Source organism: Cydia strobilella, chromosome 15 (assembly GCF_947568885.1).
Source record: "Cydia strobilella chromosome 15, ilCydStro3.1, whole genome shotgun sequence".
In the NCBI taxonomy this organism is placed as follows: domain Eukaryota; kingdom Metazoa; phylum Arthropoda; class Insecta; order Lepidoptera; family Tortricidae; genus Cydia; species Cydia strobilella.
In genome coordinates, this window is record NC_086055.1 from 12,332,992 (window position 1) to 12,356,431 (window position 23,440).

General features: G+C 39.6%; 2 protein-coding genes across 2 annotated transcripts in view; one reads left to right on the forward strand and one right to left on the reverse strand.

Moving 5' to 3' along the window:
• LOC134747590 (small ribosomal subunit protein eS19A) overlaps window positions 1-23,440 on the forward strand; it is a 469,695-nt gene that overhangs the window by 66,047 nt on the left and 380,208 nt on the right. The gene's annotated exons all lie outside the window — the stretch shown is intronic.
• Window positions 387-15,942, reverse strand: LOC134747555 (zinc finger CCCH domain-containing protein 14). The gene is made up of 11 exons (XM_063682120.1): window positions 15,717-15,942; window positions 14,243-14,285; window positions 12,938-13,105; window positions 11,888-12,573; window positions 10,710-10,903; window positions 9,866-9,991; window positions 8,335-8,479; window positions 6,615-6,766; window positions 5,971-6,105; window positions 4,968-5,581; window positions 387-629 (listed from the first exon to the last, which is right to left on the reverse strand). Exons 1-11 carry the CDS (start codon window positions 15,753-15,755, stop codon window positions 427-429), a joined length of 2,505 nt encoding a protein of 834 aa, XP_063538190.1. The 5' UTR covers window positions 15,756-15,942; the 3' UTR covers window positions 387-426.

Sequence of the window (23,440 nt, forward strand, 5' to 3'; positions counted from 1 at the left end):
ATGTCCCTACCGTCGGCCTAGAGTTTAAACTTAGGTATACTGTTCAGAGGAGCGGTAGACGGACTAACCAATGGTGAATTCAACCACGTTCAGTGACACCCCTGGATTTGCAAAGTAATTTCTTCGAGAAAACTTTGCAACTTGTAAGTAATAGATACCTATTTGGTAGCAGGACCCATAAACAGTAATAGGAGCGATGGGGAGAAGTAAATAGAATCAATTGCCCAAATTGAGATGACCTCTCGACCTCTATCATTTCCTGTTCTGATTTAATTTTAGGTTAAGGTTTCTGACGAATGAATAAGACGTGGTGGCGATTTCTCACAGTACGTCCCTGTCTGTTTACCTGTATGGATGTGATGGTTATCTACACAATAAAACAACAGTTAATAAGAATAATTTTATAATTTGACTAAATCTTCGTGACTACACAGGATATCTCCACTTATTAGAGTCAGGATGATAGAAATTGCACTCTGCCTTATTTACACAACCCTTCCCGTACCGGCAAGGCTTGGGATGCGCGAAGTGGCACACAGGGTTCACGCAGTTGGGGTAGAACTTGCAGACCGTGGGCAGCGCCGACGGCTGGATGCTCTTGAAACTCGCGGCCGGGACTACGTGGGATGCTGGAGACAAAATTATGGAGTTAAAAAAGTAATTAATATAATAATTAATATAGTAATTAAGTAATGCATATGTTCTCGTCTGGTCAGGGCACTTTTTAAGGTTCCCCCGTTTGTACAAAAATTATGTTTAATTCTAATACTAACGTAGTTTAATTTTACACTAACTAGGTAAATCAAAACACAAGTAATACCATTTTTTTATTTTTTCGGGTAGGAATATGAGTAATATACCAGATGTGAAAAGGGATATTAACACTACTGACAATTTTGTTTCGAGCCCCATGCAGAAGTTTTGTAGAAGAAGACAATATGATATGGACAACGTTTTTGAAAAGTTCATTTTTTCAGCTATAAAAGTCATGCAATTTTATTATAGTGTGGAAAGAATGAATGGGCCCTGGAGGGAAAGTGCCTTGAAACCTTAAGTTAGCTCATTCTGCTCAAAGGGAAAATTTGCAATTTGGATGCAGTTTGTTTATTTTCAAAAATAAAAGAATGGTTTCTTTAAGCAAAATGAGCTAACTTAAGGTTTTGAGGTACTTTCCCTCCAGGGCCCATTCATTCTTTCCACACTGTATGATCAAAATCTAACATTACCAATATGGTTCCCATTACTGTGTCATTTGATCTATATGTGTTGTGTGTGTGTGTGATGTAGAGAGACAACACTCACCCACGAGCTTGGGCGGCTGCGTGTGAGTGTAGACGCAGTCCCGGCGCGTGCAGGCGGCCGCGAACTTGCAGCGCGGGTGCAGGAAGGCGCAGGCGCTGTGTGTGATGTAGAGAGACAACACTCACCCACGAGCTTGGGCGGCTGCGTGTGAGTGTAGACGCAGTCCCGGCGCGTGCAGGCGGCCGCGAACTTGCAGCGCGGGTGCAGGAAGGCGCAGGCGCTGTGTGTGATGTAGAGAGACAACACTCACCCACGAGCTTGGGCGGCTGCGTGTGAGTGTAGACGCAGTCCCGGCGCGTGCAGGCGGCCGCGAACTTGCAGCGCGGGTGCAGGAAGGCGCAGGCGCTGTGTGTGATGTAGAGAGACAACACTCACCCACGAGCTTGGCCGGCTGCGTGTGAGTGTAGACGCAGTCCCGGCGCGTGCAGGCGGCCGCGAACTTGCAGCGCGGGTGCAGGAAGGCGCAGGCGCTGTGTGTGATGTAGAGAGACAACACTCACCCACGAGCTTGGGCGGCTGCGTGTGAGTGTAGACGCAGTCCCGGCGCGTGCAGGCGGCCGCGAACTTGCAGCGCGGGTGCAGGAAGGCGCAGGCGCTGTGTGTGATGTAGAGAGACAACACTCACCCACGAGCTTGGGCGGCTGCGTGTGAGTGTAGACGCAGTCCCGGCGCGTGCAGGCGGCCGCGAACTTGCAGCGCGGGTGCAGGAAGGCGCAGGCGCTGTGTGTGATGTAGAGAGACAACACTCACCCACGAGCTTGGGCGGCTGCGTGTGAGTGTAGACGCAGTCCCGGCGCGTGCAGGCGGCCGCGAACTTGCAGCGCGGGTGCAGGAAGGCGCAGGCGCTGTGTGTGATGTAGAGAGACAACACTCACCCACGAGCTTGGGCGGCTGCGTGTGAGTGTAGACGCAGTCCCGGCGCGTGCAGGCGGCCGCGAACTTGCAGCGCGGGTGCAGGAAGGCGCAGGCGCTGTGTGTGATGTAGAGAGACAACACTCACCCACGAGCTTGGCCGGCTGCGTGTGAGTGTAGACGCAGTCCCGGCGCGTGCAGGCGGCCGCGAACTTGCAGCGCGGGTGCAGGAAGGCGCAGGCGCTGTGTGTGATGTAGAGAGACAACACTCACCCACGAGCTTGGCCGGCTGCGTGTGAGTGTAGACGCAGTCCCGGCGCGTGCAGGCGGCCGCGAACTTGCAGCGCGGGTGCAGGAAGGCGCAGGCGCTGTGTGTGATGTAGAGAGACAACACTCACCCACGAGCTTGGCCGGCTGCGTGTGAGTGTAGACGCAGTCCCGGCGCGTGCAGGCGGCCGCGAACTTGCAGCGCGGGTGCAGGAAGGCGCAGGCGCTGTGTGTGATGTAGAGAGACAACACTCACCCACGAGCTTGGGCGGCTGCGTGTGAGTGTAGACGCAGTCCCGGCGCGTGCAGGCGGCCGCGAACTTGCAGCGCGGGTGCAGGAAGGCGCAGGCGCTGTGTGTGATGTAGAGAGACAACACTCACCCACGAGCTTGGCCGGCTGCGTGTGAGTGTAGACGCAGTCCCGGCGCGTGCAGGCGGCCGCGAACTTGCAGCGCGGGTGCAGGAAGGCGCAGGCGCTGTGTGTGATGTAGAGAGACAACACTCACCCACGAGCTTGGCCGGCTGCGTGTGAGTGTAGACGCAGTCCCGGCGCGTGCAGGCGGCCGCGAACTTGCAGCGCGGGTGCAGGAAGGCGCAGGCGCTGTGTGTGATGTAGAGAGACAACACTCACCCACGAGCTTGGCCGGCTGCGTGTGAGTGTAGACGCAGTCCCGGCGCGTGCAGGCGGCCGCGAACTTGCAGCGCGGGTGCAGGAAGGCGCAGGCGCTGTGTGTGATGTAGAGAGACAACACTCACCCACGAGCTTGGCCGGCTGCGTGTGAGTGTAGACGCAGTCCCGGCGCGTGCAGGCGGCCGCGAACTTGCAGCGCGGGTGCAGGAAGGCGCAGGCGCTGTGTGTGATGTAGAGAGACAACACTCACCCACGAGCTTGGGCGGCTGCGTGTGAGTGTAGACGCAGTCCCGGCGCGTGCAGGCGGCCGCGAACTTGCAGCGCGGGTGCAGGAAGGCGCAGGCGCTGTGTGTGATGTAGAGAGACAACACTCACCCACGAGCTTGGCCGGCTGCGTGTGAGTGTAGACGCAGTCCCGGCGCGTGCAGGCGGCCGCGAACTTGCAGCGCGGGTGCAGGAAGGCGCAGGCGCTGTGTGTGATGTAGAGAGACAACACTCACCCACGAGCTTGGGCGGCTGCGTGTGAGTGTAGACGCAGTCCCGGCGCGTGCAGGCGGCCGCGAACTTGCAGCGCGGGTGCAGGAAGGCGCAGGCGCTGCCGTAGCGGCACAGGGGGAACGCTCGGCAAGGGACTACGGCGCGTTCTGCCGCTGACACTGAAAATGTTTGCGTCACACTTTCGTTTTATAGCTCGTTTTATGGCGATGACAGACGAACTGGCGGGCACGATAGTGTAGAGGGCATACTCGGCAGTCCCTGCCAGTCGTCGTTTATCATCGCAATGATCGCCTGCGACCCGTGAGTTGTCGGTTTTTTGGGCAGGCATCAAAGGGAATCGCCGGGTACAAGCGAACATGTGGATGCTTGCACGATGATGTTACCGATGATACTATCAACGATCATCGCCAATAGTGCAGAGGAGGCATTGGGATAAGACCTCTTATAGTGATAAGCTTTTAGAAGTTAACACCTATGTCGAATAAGGGCCGATTTACACATTGATTAGTGTTAAGTGCGAGTTCATACATTTGCTACTAAACGCAAGTAGCACTTGTTAACTAATCAGTGTGTAAATCAGGCCTTAAATGTCAACAAAGGGTTGATCTCTATATAAATTCAGGAGTCACATCATCGAGTCTCAAGGACCACCTGTTAACAACCAGTGGATCAGAATTTATGAACAATTCGCATCAAACGGAGTCGGGGTACATTTTAGAGTTGGACCACGCTAAGTTTTCTTCACATGTGCTACGTCAAGTATGGAGCTTATGATATGTATGCATTATTACTGCCAAGTTTGTGCAAAGTTAGCGTGGTTAGAGTCTATCTTACTAGTTTCTCAATGGTATGTGAATGTTCTCTATACATATTGAACATTAGTAGATTCATAGTTAAACGGTAGCGTAAATGGTAGTGAGCACTGAGCAGTTGCCACATCAAAATGTAATGTAGCTCTGGTAAAGAAGGTTCAAATTCCTTTGACTGTGGGTCCTATCACTAATATTTAAAAACCGGCCAAGTGCGAGTCGGACTCGCGCACCGAGGGTTCCGTACTTTTTAGTATTTGTCGTTATAGCGGCAACAGAAATACATCATCTTTGAAAATTTCAACTGTCTAGCTATCACGGTTCATGAGATACAGCCTGGTGACAGACAGACAGACAGATGGACAGACGGACAGCGGAGTCTTAGTAATAGGGTCCCGTTTTTACCCTTTGGGTACGGAACCCTAAAAAGGTGAAAAATACCTACAACCTACTTCACAATAAACCTACTACCTACTTAATCATTCTGGTTTAACCCATTGGTTGACTGATAGAGAATGCCTAAAGGCATTAAGTCCGCCGTTTGTACCTTCATGTATTGCGAACTAAAAATTAAATAAATAATAAAAGCGTGAGAGCTTGGTACTTACATGAAGGAACTGAATCATATTTGTGTGTATTAGTGGCCGTTGTCACCGTAACGTGGTTATCACTACCAGCGCTCTCCGTCCTCTCTCTCGCTCTCTCCTTCTTCTCTTTCTTTTCTACATCAAACACTATCGGGGACTTCTTTCTCTTTCTAACAGTCGGCGACACTTCTAGTTTCTCTTGTGTTTCCGTTTCAGTCTTTTTTTCCGTCTCTGGATTTATTATGACTTGTGTGTCACTTTCTTCGCTAGTATCACTTAAACGCTTTTTTTGAACTGCACTTGTTACTACTTCTTTGTCATTTTTTAAATCTTTCTTGTCATGTTTTGCTACCTTGTCTACGGGTAGATCTTTATTGCTTTCTTTTTTAGATTCTTTTACTGCTTCCGTATTTTTAATTCTTTCTGTTTTTTCGTCAACTTTTTCTTTATTATCTTTATCGTGCTTGTCTTTAGTTTTTGAGTCAGTGTCAGTGGAGTTTTTGCTTTTGTCATCATCATCTAGGACACCTTCGGTCAAGAGTTTCTTAGCGAGAAACACGTTAGGGTCGTATCCGTCCATGGTTACAATAAATTGTGTGTCTTTTTGTTTGTCTACTGTTGGATTGTGGATATTTCTGTAAAAAAATACATATTTACTTGAAATGCTGATTCAGCTTATTTGGAGTTTGGTAAAAAGGAAAGAGTTATTAATTGTAGAAGACAAATGTATGTTTCAAATTTGACTGCTGATAGACGTCTTTGTGCGGCTAAGGGTCAAAAACTTTTTTAGTATTTAGGATAAAATAAATTGCAGCTTGAAAATTATGCTTTAAAGTCCAAAGCATAATTTTTAACGCTGCGCCTTAATTGAAATGTTAAAACCTTCTACTTTTCAAAAATAATTAGATACCTAAATTGTTAACTTTTATGCAGTCCACAGGCAGCACTTACTGTTTTACGAAATGTTTTCACCCACAAATCATTCATTCCTAACAATTTACTAAATACTGCGATGATAACTTACAGAGTTTCTATGACTAGAGTATCGTCTCGCACACTGGACGTCCTGGGATCCTTGCTACGCGGCGGTACGTAGTCAGTGTTGATAATCTTCTTGGTCAACAAAGCTGGCGAGAAATCATCTTTCTCGAGGGGCGATCTGTGACAAATGATAAAATTATAAGCGAGAGACCAATCTCGAACGATGTGAAGGAAAAAAGTAAAAGTATATTTTATAAGTTTAGTTAATTAGTACTATTTATAGAAGCCGGAAAAAATTGGTACTGCCTCCTTAGTACATATAGACAAGCTAGGAGGATTACGCGTACGAGGTTGACAACGCGTTTGTCCCCCGAGTAAGCGAAGATACAAAGACAATCATTTGTTACAGACTAATTCAAATAATGTATTTTTTTTCTGGTTGAAAATCAATCTGCGTGTTGAACGGTTTGTCGCCTTGTGATATAAATCTAAAAGTCAAACTTAATATCGACACTACACCAAAGCCCCCCCCCCGAGAGTGCACGCATGCTCTCTTGCGCATTAGAAGGCCTGTCACTTTGTGGCCCGAACCGGAATCTTAATTTAACTGGAGGTTTCTCGCCCATGAACAGGCGGCGACAGCCCCTGTGTACACACTCTCCTTATAGAGTCCTGTAAACAACTTACTTTTGTTTCTCGCTGTCCGCCTTGTCCGTCGCTTCGGTGTGTGCATCAGCGTGCACTTGTATGACGATCTTCTGCGCATCGACGCACCGTCGCATCGGCTTTACGAGGGCTCGCTTCACTTTTGCTGGCTCTGCTTCTACTTTCGGTGGTATCTAGAATAAAAAGAAAGGTTACATTACGATATTTATTTATTTGTTTTATTTTATACTTAGTATATGTTTCGTTTGCGTCTTTATTTACTCTGAATTTCGTACACATTTTCATTTAGGTATGAGATGGCGGAGTAGTAGTGGGTTACCTTTCACTTATGTATCAGGCGAGAGCGATACAGTTTGGAACTATTTTCCCTTGGATCAAGCTAAGCTAGAGCTGTTCTAGTTCCAGTGTCAGGTGTAAAGGGGACTATATTAGCCTAGCCTAGCTGTATTAGCTTAGCTATGTTGATTCCTAGGAGCTCCCAGGAAGATAGGATTAATATTGAGCAGGCTCTTGTGTGCGTCGCGAACACGTATAACGCTTGCACATACTCGCAGCATATGTTTTAGTTCAGTTTTAGTTCAATGATATTCAAAATTCGAATCTAACTTTAAGGCTGTTTTTTGGCTGACGCATTTCAAACCCTAAAGCCAGGTTTGGTTTAGACTAGCAAGAACTTTCATGCAATTTTCAGTACATTGCGGTATCTGATAAACATTTTGAATGCAGTTTACCTTAGTAGTCAGCAATTTAACGTAAATTGCATGCAAGTTCTTGCTAGTCTCAACCTCGCATAAGACTTAAGGGTCCCCTGCAAGCTCGGTTCTCCATACAAACGTAGTTACGCTCTCATTTTAAAACGACTAGCTAGATTGCTCTGAAACTTTGTACTTACAATAGGACAAGGTATATCTATGTCTGCAATTAGTTTATGTAGCTTCAGATACCATACATACTGACTCTTAAGGTGTTACATAATAGCTTAGAAAGTGTTAGTAGCCTGGATTATACAGAATACAGAACTTTATTGGGAAAAGCAAATTTTACAGGTCACATTTTACATTTACAAAAAATATATGTACGTACATATGTTCGTTAAATAAATGAATTACATATTTCATAACATTTTTAAACTCAAAAACATTATTAGATTTAAATATAGTTAACATGAATTTTTTTTTAAATACGATGCAGGAGTCAACGACCTCATCGAATATTTATAAATTCGGCAATGCTGTAGAATGCTTTTTCTATAAACAGCAGTTTAAGTTTAGTTTTTTTTTATACCACGTCGGTGGCAATCAAGCACAATTTTTAAATACTTGGTCACTATTGAAGTTAATTATTCCAAAGATAGATATAACTCCGTAATAGATGGATACAGTCTAAGGAAAAAACGTGCCTCGAAAATCACGAAAATTTGATTCTCGATCAGATGGCGCCACTAGTTTTGGCCTACACTCGTATAGAGGGCGTTGACTGTTTCGTTTGTTATTTATAATTTTAACGTATACCAGTGAAAGAACATGGGTCAAAATCATATAAAAATAATTAATGCAAATAAAAAAATAATTTATCCATATTTAAATACATTTTATCGTATTTTTATAAATATTTATTTTTAGTTTTAAAGTGTGTCGACAGATGGCAGTGAATTTACTGGGGTTACAAAATTTAATATGACAGTACCGCTCTAGTATAAGTTACTCTATGATTATTCTAAAAAAAGTTAAAGATTAGTCACATTGAGCAGGCTCTTGTGCGCGTCGGCCACGGCCCGCAGCAGCAGGCTGTGGCTGGGCGCGGCCACGCCCGGGCGCGGGCGCACGCGCGGGCGCACGCGCACCACGCTCGCGCACACTCGCGGCGTGCGCGAGAGGACTGCCACTCTGCAACAAATATTACAAGTTACAAGTAGGCTGAGAACGCACTGAGATTATTTTTTTACGGTTTCAAAACTGAAATTACGATGGAAAACAATTATACACTACATCTGTAAGACTAATTTTTAACAAGCAGAAACGTCTGCGATCGATGCTATTAAGCTTAGAATAAATTTAACCTTTTGACCGCCAAAGACGGTAAATCACGTCGTCGACATTTTGTGCCACTCACGCCGCCGACGTCATTTGCCGTCCAAACTTAATTTATCAAAGACTCTTTAATAAATAACTATATTTCTTTGTTTGTATTTGCATTATTTTATTTTGCCCTTCTACTTTATTGTATAACTTTATTACAATTCAACTATGAATAGAAGGTTAAAAAAAAACAACATTATGTTATAATACGACTTACCCAGTAAATAGCATAGCTAGCCACGCCAAAAACGGCACTTGACGTCGCCTAGTGATGTGACCGAGTCATGGAGGAATAATATTATTATATGAAAGTAACAATCATCTAATAGAAACGTTTCGCGCAGTTCCGACAAACACGCTAGCGCCATCAATAATAGATATGGCTTAATCCCATACATTTTGTAACAGGAGTTGTTTTTGCTAAAATAACTGCTATTTGTGCTGTTACGGTACTTGTTTTCGTGCTTAATTTAAACAACTTGGTTTGAAAGACGGTACTGACCTTTTGTGATAATGTAACCCCTTATGCATTTATTTTATTGTAACGATACTGCAGTTTGCTAATTAGTAGGTAATAATAATCGACAACGGGTTTGCACATCTCTGAGTAACGCGCGCTTATCAGTGTTCCGTGCGCCCATGACGGCACTTCACGTCCGATGCCTGACGTCACCACCAAGTAGTGATGTGGCATTATTGAGAGATTTGAGTGGAAGTTACAAGTACATTTTGATATTTAAATACGTTATTTAAAGGTTTTTAGTAGAGCTAAAAGCCAGAATTATCTAATATTATATTGTAAAACACCTGTGTAGTGGTTCTCCTAATCTAAGTATGTCAAAAACGAAATCAGTGAAAATATCGATATCCTGTTTTGTAATCACTATTGTTCTCTAAGGTTTTATTTTGCTTCATTGCGGTGTCACGTCGAGTTACGTCAATGCTTGGCGTTCAAAAGGTTAAAAGTGGAAAAATTACTGCCTTGGGTGAGACTTGAACTCACGGCCTCTGGATCTAATCTGGATCTGGATTTTATCTGTAAGACTGTATGAAATTTCCATCTTCACCCATCGCACCGGATACGAAGTATTTCCGAACCGGAAAATATTTCCTTCACTATTAATTTCATATTCAACTGGCAATTTTACTGGCAACTGGCAGCCTTAGAACCATAAAGGAGATCGATAAGCTTACTTGGACGAAATCCTTTTAGAGCTAGTATCGTGCTTATCATCGTCATCTTGCTTGCGATGCTTTTCCGGCGGCTCGTCTGAGCGGCTCCGTGCCTTCTTCGGTTCCGGCTCCCTTTCGGGCGTGAATCTGAAATTATTTGTTCTAAAATAATCTTTATCGAAAAAATTATCGACTTTACTATACCATCACTTTATGGTCTTCACCGGTTCTACATCTCCGATGTCAGTTTCCAAGAGCGAGTTACTAAAAAATACGCAGATGTAGGTAATTCTCCAGTATCCAATTATCAAATCCTGGCGTGATAACATCACTTTGTATTTTCTTTTCAAATCGGTCCAGCCACCTTTGATAAAAAGGAAAACATGCATAAAACAAAACAAAAATAAGATCCCGGCAAATTGAGACCTCCTTTTTGACGTTAGTTAATATTTTTAAGCTTTTTTTGGCAACTCCTCAAATGTATAATTATGATCCTGAGCCCCTCTAAACTGAACTATAACGAGTCTTCAATTTGAAAGGTAAAGGTAGCGAAAGTGATACAGTAAAGTCTCCATTCATTTCGAACTGAAACTTTATACCATTTCGGTTCAACTTAGATTGCTATGGCATATGTAACTGAGGTAGATGGTTCAAATTCCTTTGTCTCTAATACGAGTATGATTAGCCCCAACACCGGCCGATTAACGTTAATGGAATATTTATGCCAACTGCTTGTCAAAATGACGTTTTGCTTGGAAACGGCCGTTTTTTTAAAACCATCATACAAAATTTAGTAAAAATTAAAAATAAATAAATAAATAGTACGAGTTCACTCTCCTTACTACCTTAATGCGTAATTAACAACCTTTCTGGACTATCAGCCTTCTCAACTTTCTCTTCTCTCGCGCCAAGCCTCTCTCTAACTGGTCTCTTGGGCAGCTTCAGTTCTATCTGGGGGAGGATTTCTACCTCTATGGGGGGCGCTTTAGGCGAAGGGGAAGGGGATTTAGGGGAGAGGGGAGGGGTGGCGGGGGCGCGGGGCGCCGCTTGGGATATTTCCTGTAACAAAGTTTAAAAAAAGTTAGGTGTAACATTTAACCGGAAAGAACCAACTTACGATTTACACAAAATAATTTGAAATACCATAACTTTATGGTCATTCACCAAACGCCACTTCTGGTCGCAAATGCACATGTTAATTGACCGAGCGAAAGCGAAGATCTCCGTGTCAGCTTGGGCAAAAAAAATTTCGTATGTCACGAATGTTTTCGTCTACAGGTCGCAATTTTCAACCGATTCTCGTGAAATTTGGTGAGCAGGTTCGATTTTTTTGACGATCCAGTTTTTGGAATTTTTCTAAAATGGCGGAGATATGGCTATGGGGTTTCGCGAGGACTACAGCTCACAGAGCCACTAAGTATGTCGAGTACTCAAATCAGAATTACCTACATTTTAAAATAAAATAAATAAAGTAAATAAATAAAATCTCTATGGGTGTACCCAAAATCAATATTTTATTTAATCAATCAATATTTTATTTTCAGATCATGTCCATAGTGTTAGTGTACATTCCCTTAAGCCTATGTTAGTTAAACCTATACTAACTTGTAATAACTTATAAACTAAGCCTCTGGATCCCATATGTACATTGTCCCCAAAAACTCGAACAGTTCAAAAAAACATGGTAAAGTCATTTTCAAGAAATCGGTTAACACTTACGGACACATAAAAATAAAGCATGGATCTCAAGACAAATAAAAAATCAATGACTGGATTTACACGAAAGAAAGTCAATTTGCTTTGGATTTCTACGGGCGAGGTGAGACCAAGCGGAAAGTGCAATTTAACGCTATTCACATTATTGCGCGATTACTAAACATAAAGTGAAACCTAAACAAATTCATACAGTTACAGTTTACACTAAGCACTAATGACCATTATTTCTAGGAGAACCTAAAATTTTATTAAGCAAGAATTGTTTTTCATTATAATTTAATAGTTTAGGTCGGATGAAGGCCAATAATTAATTAATTAATGCCATACCTGATACACATCTTCAGCGAAGTCATTCATCAACTCTTCAGCTTCAGTCCTAATTGTCAGAAAATCCTCATCGTCTGACATGGAATCTAATTGCTCTGCTAATTTCTGTTTCAACCCTTGGATCTTAGCTTCAATCTCATTCATTTCCTTAATTTGTTCATCTCTTGGAGCAGGTACGGTAGGCATGGTAGGATCGGGAGTTGGAGACACTTCCTCAACATCTTGGTCACTGATTGTGGTAATACTCTCCATACTAGATTGTGAAGGTTCCGGCTGTGAACTTATAGTAGCAGGATCTATAATGGGTAATATTGGTCTCTTCAATTCTGGTATAGTAGGCTTTATATCTACTTTTGGGTCTATATTAGGTGTCTCTAAAGTAATTCCATGGTTCTTCAAGATCTGACCAGCAAATACATCAGTAATGGATGGTTCAGATTCTTTTTCCATGTTCATGAGTAAAGGTGGTACATTTGGCCTGATCATTTCATGCTTTTTACTCTTCTTCTTGCTCTTATGAACTTTTTTGGATTCTTTATCTTTTTTCTTGTGTATTTTTTCTTTGTCCTTCTTTTTGGACTTTTTAGAACTCTCGGATTTTTTTGACTTGTCCTTTTCTTTTTTATCTTTAGTTTTCTTTTCTTTTGATGATGAACTGTCTTTGACCTTTTCAGATTCTGCTACTTCTGAAATTGAAAAATCGTTTCCTGTTGCTATTATTTCTCCGTAAGCAAGATAACATAATCTGTTACAAATACAAATTGTGTATACTACTAAAACATAACATGATTGCAAGATAAGTAACCCATAAAAATTGCCCTTGATGTGGCAATGAGCTCCAAGAAAAACATTGGTCCAAGAATGAGTTACTAAACTACAATTACAAACAGGAATTACTATTTCTAGAAGGAAATATGGATGGAATAGTTGGACACCAGCCCACTGTTCTACCAACTGAGCAATAAAGACTTACTATGTTCAGCTCACAATCATCTCTACTGAGTACAGTGAATAAATGTTAACAATAATCACTAATAGGCAAATACTCACTAATCGGTGCTGTAACGGTGACTTCCTGCAACTTTTTCAGCACCTGATGCAACCAGTTGACAAACAGCTCAGTGTTGTCACCGAGGAACAACTGTAGGTCATCCTCCATTTGAGCGCGCGTGCGCTTGTTAGCCACCATGACCATGACGTAGTCTGGGAGCTCGTCATCTGTAAATACGTCAGATATCTATAAACCCTTACAATAATTATTTTAACTTTCAGCCGCTCCCTTAATTTTAACCTTCAGACTCTTGTTTATAAAAACAGTGTGTTAAAAACCGGCCAAGTGCGAGCCGGACTAGCGCACTAAGGTTTCCGTACCATTACGCAAAAAACGGCCAAAAAATCACGTTTGTTGTATTTTTGTGTTGTTTTTAGTATTTGTTGTTACAGCAGCAACAGAAATACATCATCTATCACGGTTCATGAGATACAGCCTGGTGACAGACAGACAGACGGACAGACAGACAAACAGTGGAACTTATTAAAAGGGTCCCGTTTTTACCCTTTGGGTACGGAACCCTAAAAAGAGATATTTCTCTGTAACATATAGAATTAGTTTGATATGGAGCTCATAAATTTATTATGCCTGTCCAGTTACATGTAAATATTCTTATAAAATGTGTACGTGTCAAAATGTATGCCTGTTAAATGAGATTCAAGGTGTGTTGTTTGTTATTATTTATTGTGTGTAAAATGTATATTATTTCATATTTATTTAATTATCAAATAACAGTATCATTTAAATCAGCAGTTATTTATACAAACATTGATTTTAGTCATGATAATTTACAATGATTTTTATTGACCAAATTTTTTAGGCGCAGGGTGGAGGCGGATCTGCGCGAACTTCGAGTCACCAATTGGCGAGAGGTCGCACAGGATCGAGAAAAGTGGCGCTGTCTTGTGTCGGAGGCCAAGTTTCATTTTGGGTCGCTGAGCCAACGGAGTAAGTAAGTAAGTAGTAAATTTTTTAGGGAAATACAAGATGACCAAAAATAAGTTGACAAAAATTGTTCAGGAATATTTTTCTTACTTACACATCTTTTACAAAATGTAATAAAGTAAAAAAATAAATAAAGAACAATGAATTAAAGTTAATTAATTGTAGTTGTTGTTAGTTTTAGTAAACTAACGCATTATCTTTAAATTATTCTCATTTAGCTTTAATACACAAATGCAAACATTTGTTAAATTTATCAACAATATGCAGCAGTAAAAATTATTGTCTACATATTTTTGGGCCACCCCTTATGAGCACACCAAAATAAATAAACGTAAATGTGAACTGTTATTTACACTTACCAACATAACAGCCCAGTTCAGTGAGTTTGGCCTTGATGGCAGACTGAAAACAAACACATTTCAGATGTAGTTGATGTCTTCTCTAAGTTCTAACATTATTTGTGCCATTCTTAACCAAACGGGTACTTATTGTCGGTTGTCAATAAGGTGCTATTTCCATATAGCTACAATTTGAAATCAACCTTATCAACAACCGACAATGTGGTACCTTTTGGTTGAAAACGTCACAAATATTATGATGCAATCATACTGGGTTGTTTACCAAAATGGTCACCTAATGTAGGGTAGTCGTCACATTGTGCGTGGGACATTGCTATAAAATGCACATAGCGCCACTGCCAATTCACATCAGTGTGATAACTACGTAACGTTGAGGCAGCCAACATTGTTTGGCATGTAGCAAACAACCATTATACTTGTTTTGTTACTATGGATTATCATCCAACTGTCCAATTTCTTGTTCCAATGTGTATATGCATCTCACATTTAGCTTAATTGCTCGACAACTCGGCTGGAAAGAGCTGGAAGTCGCCGCTCAGGATCGCGACAAATGGAAAATTCTTCTGAGAGTCCCTAATGAGGGATAACAGGATTACATCATCATCATCATTTTGCTTAATTCTCAGTGAGACGCAATGACATTGGACCAATAAATTGGACAGGTGGTATACCATCCTAATTTAATAATGCACTGTAGCATAACTTGCATGCAAGTTCTCACACAATCTTAATGACCTTTAAGTTTGGGCTGTCATCCCAAAATATTTATTTCTAGTCTCCTCAATCAACTTCTTCATGTAAATTTATTGTCATGATTTATTTATTGCACTTTCCCAAATACTCCTTACAACCATGATTTTATAAAATGTGGCTTCACCAAACATGTAATTCTGTGGTAGTTATGTGTCTTTTAAAACTGCAAAAGTGCTTATTGCTCTAGAGCCTAGGATACCTAGGGGCATATGCAATATATGCATGAATTAATCTAATCTAAATAAGTCAGTAGTAAGTATTCTGTGTTTTCTACAGTGTCTTTTCTTCTCTCCTACCAGACAGGATGACTACAAGAAACAATTAATCAAGCTATTTTTTACAGTAAGTATTTTAATAAATGAAATAAGTACACAAAATACCTACTAAGTGGAGGCAGGTATTCAGTAACTTGATATTTTAAGTTGCCAGATTTGTATTCCTGTTAGCTACTGTTAGGATATCTGAGGCTTTAAATCGATTCTTGGCGTTAATCCAGTTATTCTAACACGCTGCGGAACTATGCTACCGTGTTAGTTATATTTTATATTGTATGGTTATGCTACACTCCACCAGATGACAATTAAGTGCAAGGGAAATGAAGCTTGTATACGATAATAGTGTGATACAAGGGTTACATCAGTTAACAAATAAGATTTATACTCTGAAAGCACTTGAAAGCAGCTATTACAAGCAGTTTAAATATGTAACAAAGCTTATTTACCCGCATCTTTTGGCCAATCTCACTGCCGACGACGTCCATTTCGATGTCGAGTTAATCAGTCCTTTAACTATAAACGCTTCTTACTAAAACTTAGTTCACTAACACTTTAATGTTTTAAATAGGACATTGTAAATCTACAATTAATACCTAGTTACAGTCCGTAACTTAATTTTACGAATTATTTCTTTTTTTCATTTGTCTTGTCAATTTTGTTGCAGACGAAGACTACGTTCCAATCCGCACAACCACCGTACCACCGTAGTATTGTTCATAGCAGCTGCGAGCGTGGCAAAGTTTGTATGCACATAAATGAAATTTATATTACCAAAAGTATTGTTAATGATAGAATTAGTAACACATTGCAGCAATTCTTTGATAACTAGTTTGCTTTGGCTATATTTATATTATTATTTTTATATCAAAATATAACAACTTGCGTGGATCGGAGTAGAAAAAGTTAATACGTTTTCGTTTAGGAATGAAGGCTAACGCGTATGAATTCGCTGCTAAAGGCGCTAATGTAGATGGTGGTCTTTTCCATAGTTCGAAATGTCAAATGTCATTTGTCACTTCAATGACTGACAGCTGTTCTTTAGTCTTTTGCATGGAGACTATATAAAGGAGTCAAATCTCTATGTATGAAAAGTGTCCATCAAAAAACAGTAATTAGGCGGCGCCACCATACACCGAAATACTACCAAAAACAACCTACGTAATTTGGTCGGGTTATTTGTTGCCTTATATGGCTTATGTCCCAGAGCCTAACTAGCGCCACCGGAGAAATTAGGAACTATTATTAAAGTTGAAAGCGGTCACTTTTGCAACAATTCTGCCATAAGAGATGTGCATCCTTTCTATACCATCCATAGTCTTTTAGACCACCATCAACAGAGGCGCCAAATGGTGAGCAAAAAAACGAAAGATCTACACTAGCGCCCCTAGCGGCGAATTCATACGCGTTAGCCCTCATTGTTGCAAAAGTGACCGCTTTCAGTATGGATGGTATCACAGATTATTAACTATTTAGTGGATGGTATAGGAAAGGATGCCAATCTCTTAAGGCAGAATTGTTGCAAAAGTGACCGCTTTCAGATTTAAATAATAGTTCCTAATCTCTCCGGTGGCGCTAGTTAGGGTCTGGGACATGAGTATAACATGAACCAACAAACCAACCAACCCGACCAAATTACGTAGGTTGTTTTTGGTAGTATTTCGGTGTATGGTGGCGCCGCCTAATTACTGTTTTTTGATGGACACTTTTCATACATAGAGATTTGACTCCTTTATATAGTCTCCATGGCTTTCAGCTTTAAATAATAGTTCCTAATCTCTCCGGTGGCGCTGGGCAGGCTCTGAGACCAAAGAGTATTGTAATATCAAAGATAGATATAACTCCGTAATAGATGGATACAGTCTAAGGAAAAAACGTGCCTCGAAAATCAAGAAAATTTGATTCTCGATCAGAGGGCGCTACTAGCTTTGGCCTACTGTCGTATAGATGGCGTTGACGGTTTCGTTTGTTATTTAACAATTTTAACGCATATCAGTGAAAGAACATGGTGTCGCGACAGTCGATCCGATCGAGTCAAGTCGGATCGGTTCGACAGTGTCGCGAAGATTTAAATAAGATATTGTCTATGGTTTAACATTTCGATGAGACAAAAGTTCATATTTGGGTAATAACCGGCCATTCTCTCATTAGAAGAAGAAGAAGATAGATCTAATAATGTGATCTGATATAATGTGTGCTATCAAGTGTTATTATCAAGAAGCCAAGAAAGGCGACGCGCAGAGTCGGTGACCACATGGGCTGGTTTACCTGAAAGCTAAGTGTTTACTGCTTTGTACCTATTGTCTTATACTATTGTACAATTATCTTGATTTATAACTTAATAGCCATCTTGCTGGTTGCCACGCGGTAATCCGTGGATCCAGTAAGTTTGTACCTATGAGTTCACGATGAAGGTCGTGGAAGTTCTTTGGAGCCCATCTTAGGTAAGGCGGACTAGGTAATTTATAGATTATGTAGGAGAGAGGTGGCTTCGGCTGCTGGCGTCTCCTTCGTCAGTGTGGCCGGCTCTAGGAGTTCTGTGGTTTTGGCTGCTAGGTTCTCCTTTATCTTGTGCAGGAGTGCAGAGGTGACTACGGTCGCTATGTATTCCTTTATCAGCACGAAAGGGTGGCGGCTTCGGCCGCCAGGCGCCCCCCTTATGATTGTAAATGTGCAGCTATGGCACTTGGTAGCCTTCATCCGGTCTAGTGAGATGGTACTCATACATGTTATAGTAGCTAATAGATATCATTTGACACTTATTTATGATTGATGGAAGATGCCATCATCCTTAGAAACATATAGACATAAAAGATAGAGGTTTAAACTCTCATACTTAGTGGTAGACACTTAGTGATGCGTCATTTCATATAAACCCTTTTAACCACAGATGGTGCATAAGGCAGATGAGCGAAGCAGATTATCAAGACTACAACTGGACTGTGAGGTAGGACTAACCACTCCTCAACACTCACATACAATACCATTTATTCCTATTGTCGCGGCGTTCTGGACTATTATGGTAGTCTAGTATATTTGCTTGTCTATAGTGTTCATTATGAGAGCGTCGCGACAAAATGGTGAAGTGTGCTGAGATTTAGGATTGATTGGATCCTTGGACCTTTCCAGTACCATTTGTGGTTTATAAACTTTATGAGAGATGACGGACAGATTTTCTAACTACTTTACAGTTGTGCGTCGCAAAGTTGCTTGAGTTTCAAGTCTGTTAATACTAATAAACAAGTGTAGATACTTGTAGTATAGTGTAACATTGAGTTAATTCATTATTGATACTCATAGACTATGTAATTTAATCTCATTTGGCTGGAAGTGCTAAAAGTCAATACCTAGTAAATTTGTAAAGTCTAATATTTGAATGCTTGTTTCAATATAATTTGTTTGAAATATTAGTTCAGGGATGAGGCATTAATCGCTGCATCTTTCAGTCTGCGGCCGAGGCTGTTTGGTGTTGTTATCATTGCTTCATGGGTTAGATAGTTCACGAGTAGCTTCGGGGAGGCTATTACAAGTAGTGACATTCAAAAGTTAAATGAATTTTTGTTGTTAAGTCAATTGCTTGATCTAAATTAATAAGTAATGAAACTTAAGTACTAAATGATCAGTTTCTAAATTGCCTTAAAGTTCACTTGCTATGGCACTTATTACTGAGTGACGGACAAAAAAGCTATGTTATGAACCCCGACAGACACTGATAGTGAAGAAATTTTCTAGAGCGACATAAGATTCACAAATTAACTAATGAGGTATGACTCAAAACGGATTGAAATTTTACATACCTACAGATGTACCCTATTAAATTCTGTTGAAAATAATATGATAGTCAAAATACTTCTTGATAAATTAGAAAGTAGATATTCACATCATGCTATGCTATGCATACCTACATGTACTGATTGTTAGTGTCAAATAAATCAATTGATTTTATTTCTCTTGTCCCAGGTGTACCTAACTTTCTAAGGAGAGTCAAACTTGACTTATTACAGTGGACAGAGATAAATCAAAGTATCAGAGAAGCACACTAGATAAATTTAATTTCAATGATATATGAGATAGTAATGTCAAGTCATTAAGATACCTACATGATTGTAGTAATTGGACAGTAATATTTCAAATGAAAATATTACTTGAGAAGCGAGCCTAGATTTGATCCTTTTTATTGCGCTTTAGTATTGTTGTAAGCCGTGGACGGCACAAATGTGTCCATACATAAGGATGGTTACCTACTAACTAACTAGTAGAGCTAACTACTTTATTACCGAAGTAGACAAAACATTTTAGTACTTGTTGAAATTACATTACATGCCGACAGTAAGTAAGTCAAGATTATTCTGTTCTATGTGTCACAACACGTTTGAGTATCTCATCCTCTTTCCTGATTCCTGAGTTCAAAGTAGTCCTTTGATTTCAGCTTGACGGTAGGCGGGTAGACTATATAGTACATAACTTACCTTACCTTGATAGACCTGCAAAACTATAAATTCAGTTAATTTATTTACTAGAGTTGAGCATCAGGAGTTTCAAGAAACACTCAAGTGTTAAACATATGTATTTTGCTGACCATACATGGTCTATGGTACATAGTACCTACAGTATTAAGTAAAGAAATAAATATTCTTGATTGTACACATAAAGCGAAGGAAAATGTACATTAAATGAAATACCTACCTACAAGTAGTCAAAGGTATACAGATTTACCGCAGTATGTAATAGATAAACGTAGCGCCTAGCTTGTTCAGTTCGTTCTAAAATATTTACATGTAGCAAGAATATTCAACCTTTATAATTTTCCTTGTGGGCCCCTAGAGTTGGTATATGTTGGTCAGAGTATAATAACTAGAATGTAATATAAAGTTGCTAAGGGGAATTGTACCTTAAGAAAGTAAGTAAGGTGACCCAGGGAATAACACTCTTGAATTCCCTATGTACTTTTCTTTGGACAGCTAAGTCGTACTTTTAAAAAAAGCATTTAAAAATTGTTACTTACTGCATTTTAAATTCTCACAATATTTATAGAAAGGGGTAAGACCATATTCCAATGTGACAATGCAATATGCTACACTGAGTAGCTAAATACAAAAAATAACAAAGCTATCAGTTGGTTAGCGTGCTTGTCGATACAGTGTCTTAATAAATTTTCACTTGTGAAGTTGAGTAAAGCCTGAATTCGACTTGGGTTATGTTGAAATAGAATGTTGACCCATATTCTTACACTTTGTTTTAAAGTATTGAGTAAAAAATGCATTATTGGACAAATTATCCATTTATATACAGTTTCAAATTTCTAGAGTCGTTGCCTACACTTAATGCTTGCAGGAAATTTTGTAAAGCATTGTGTATTCTTATCTAATAGTAATTAACAAATAATACCTACAATTATTATCAGAAGGTATACATACCTTAACCATAAATAGAATGCTATTTAAAGAATAAAGGGCTGACGGATGTTTATATACGGAATGACAATTTTATTTGACACCAGTCTGGTGTTCCAGTATATTTCTTTAATTCAGCATGATGTAAAGAATGAAAGGTGATATTCGAAGGTACAAATGAAACAAAAACATAGTCATGAAAATATAGTTTAATATTCAATATTACAGTAATGTTGTGAAAAGAAATTGTTCTGTTAACATTTTGTTTTGAGTGTCTATAGCAGAATATGCAATTAAATTTGGAAGAACAATTTTGTTGATAAAGTGATTATTTAAACTTTAAATAGTCACTTTAAATTTTAAAGTTTTGACGTTTGTCCAAGGTACAAAAGGTATCACGTACTACGTTTGCACACGGATGGTAGCCTGTTCGAGAAAGGGGCTTGTATCGCGTATTGTTTGAACAACAGATCAATCATTTGAGTGCGTTTAGATCTGAGGTCGATTTGAGAGGAGTTTCTGTTGTTCCCTAAGTAACACAGCTAATTGCACGTATGATTCATCCACTGGTTTTATATGCAGTTAAGGAAATTTAGCACAAAGGTCACTGCTAGAACATCATACACACATGTCCCATAAGTACGTAACGTACACCTTTAGTATATCATTCTTAGTTTTAAAGGGCTAAGAAAGATTGGAATCAACCGAGCCGCCGGAGGTCAATGACATCTTGACATGGACATAGACTGACAATCTTGACATTTGTCAAATTTACTTCGCGCTATTTTCGCCCGCGAATATGTCAACTTGAGGTTCGTTTGAGTAACCGTTTTTGACGCTTGAATAAAAATTGCGATTGTTGATAAAATGAAACTCTCGTTTATTTGTGGATACTACGGGGAATAATTGTTTTGTTATCGTCGTCGGCCGTTAGGGCTTTGCTTGAAAATTAAAGGTATTATTTTCTAGTCCGGTCAAAATAGTTGTTGTATAAAGGAAAGTATTATACACAAGTTGTAATAAGTCCGGTGTATAGTTGAAAATTTAAATTCTAAAAATTTATTACTTTTTATTAATTTGCTGTTGGCAAAGGACCTGAACATTAGCGATTCGAATTTTGTTTTTATTAGTTTTTAGAAGTCTCGCCCCGCGCCCGTGACATGAAATGTTACAAAAGGACTTCAATTCAAATAAGTATGGATATATGTTTTCCTAATTCCTACGATTAATTGAATAATTGGAAATTTTAGTCTCTTGAGTCGTTAGACATATGCAAGAAATTATTCGGGACACCGAATATTATGCCTTCGTATAGCGCTCAAAGGAGCATGGGCGTATAAGCTCAATAAGCTCTTATGAGCATGATGACATGAAAGATATGAAAATAATTCCTAATTTTACAAGTCACTAAACGCAAATGCTTGTGACAAACCTTAAAATTTGTAATTGGTCAAGTTAAGTTTAATTGTGTAGAGTATGTAAGAATACTTCCGTGGGAAGAATAAGAATTAGTAATAAATTTCGTAAAATAACCGACAAGTTTAGCATTATACATGAACTTATAATGTAATGAATTTAAATTGTAACTAGTTTCTTGTTACAGTTGGTTGTTTGAAAGTGATATATTAGTATCATATTAATAACAGAAGATTAGTTCTTCACTATGTTTTCTTTATGATATAGAGAGCATATATATATATATATATATATACCTAATAAATTTAAATTTTACCTTATAGGTATAAATAAATACATGCCTACTTAGTAATTCTTGAGTCAGAAGTAAGGAAGTTGAAAGTGAAATGACTATAGTGTACCTAACCGTAATAATTAGGTAATTATTCATTCTTGCATAGCTCAAACTGTGAGCTGATGACAAATTAGTATAATTGTGATAAATTAGTTCATGCACAGCGTACTTTGCTATAAGTAAAGGCGAGTCAGCAGAGGTAGAAACATTCAGTATGTTTCTATTATTTGAGATCATTATCATCATCATCATCATCATACAACTAACAATTTTTTTTTATCCTGATATGAAATTTGTTGAATAGAGAGTTGGCCTAAAATCTAGAAGTTAGATGTTTTGCTGAGCATGTAAAAAAGACACAAATTTGAAAGTAGAAAAAATAAATAAAATAAGAATGGAAAATGTTCCTTCTGCCTAAATATTCAGATTGATTACTTCAGTAAAGTTAGCTCCCTGATGGATTTTAGCTCCTTGCCACAGGTAGCAACCTGTGGCAGGGAGATCATGTTCATCCGTTTTATTAGTTACTTGGATAATGAGAATAAGTTGATAAATTTAAGTAACTATGTATTGAGTAAAAATTTGAATTTAAAAGAGTCTTTGGAGAATTAATGAGAAATTTGACTTAGAGATGAAATGAAATGAAAAGAAAAATCATTATCTGGTTGAAACTTACTTACTAGCCAGTGATATTTAGTAATCAATCGCAATAGAATCAATGGCAACAACTTAAATGATGTTAAATATACTATACTGTTTAGACTCACTTGTTTTAGTCACTCGTGCGACATGTTTCGGAGAGCATAAGTTTCGTTTCTCAAGCACTAACAGTGCAAGCAGCGTTCACGACGGCTGTGTATCGCGTACCTACCGTAAAATTTATTTGATGTTAATATGTCTCACGACAGATTAAATTCGATTAAGTGATGTTATTCAGAACGAATGTAGTCGAAGAAATAAGCTATAGTATATACAGATTCAGAATGAATGAAGTCGAAGAATTAAGCTATAGTATATTCAGATTCAGAAC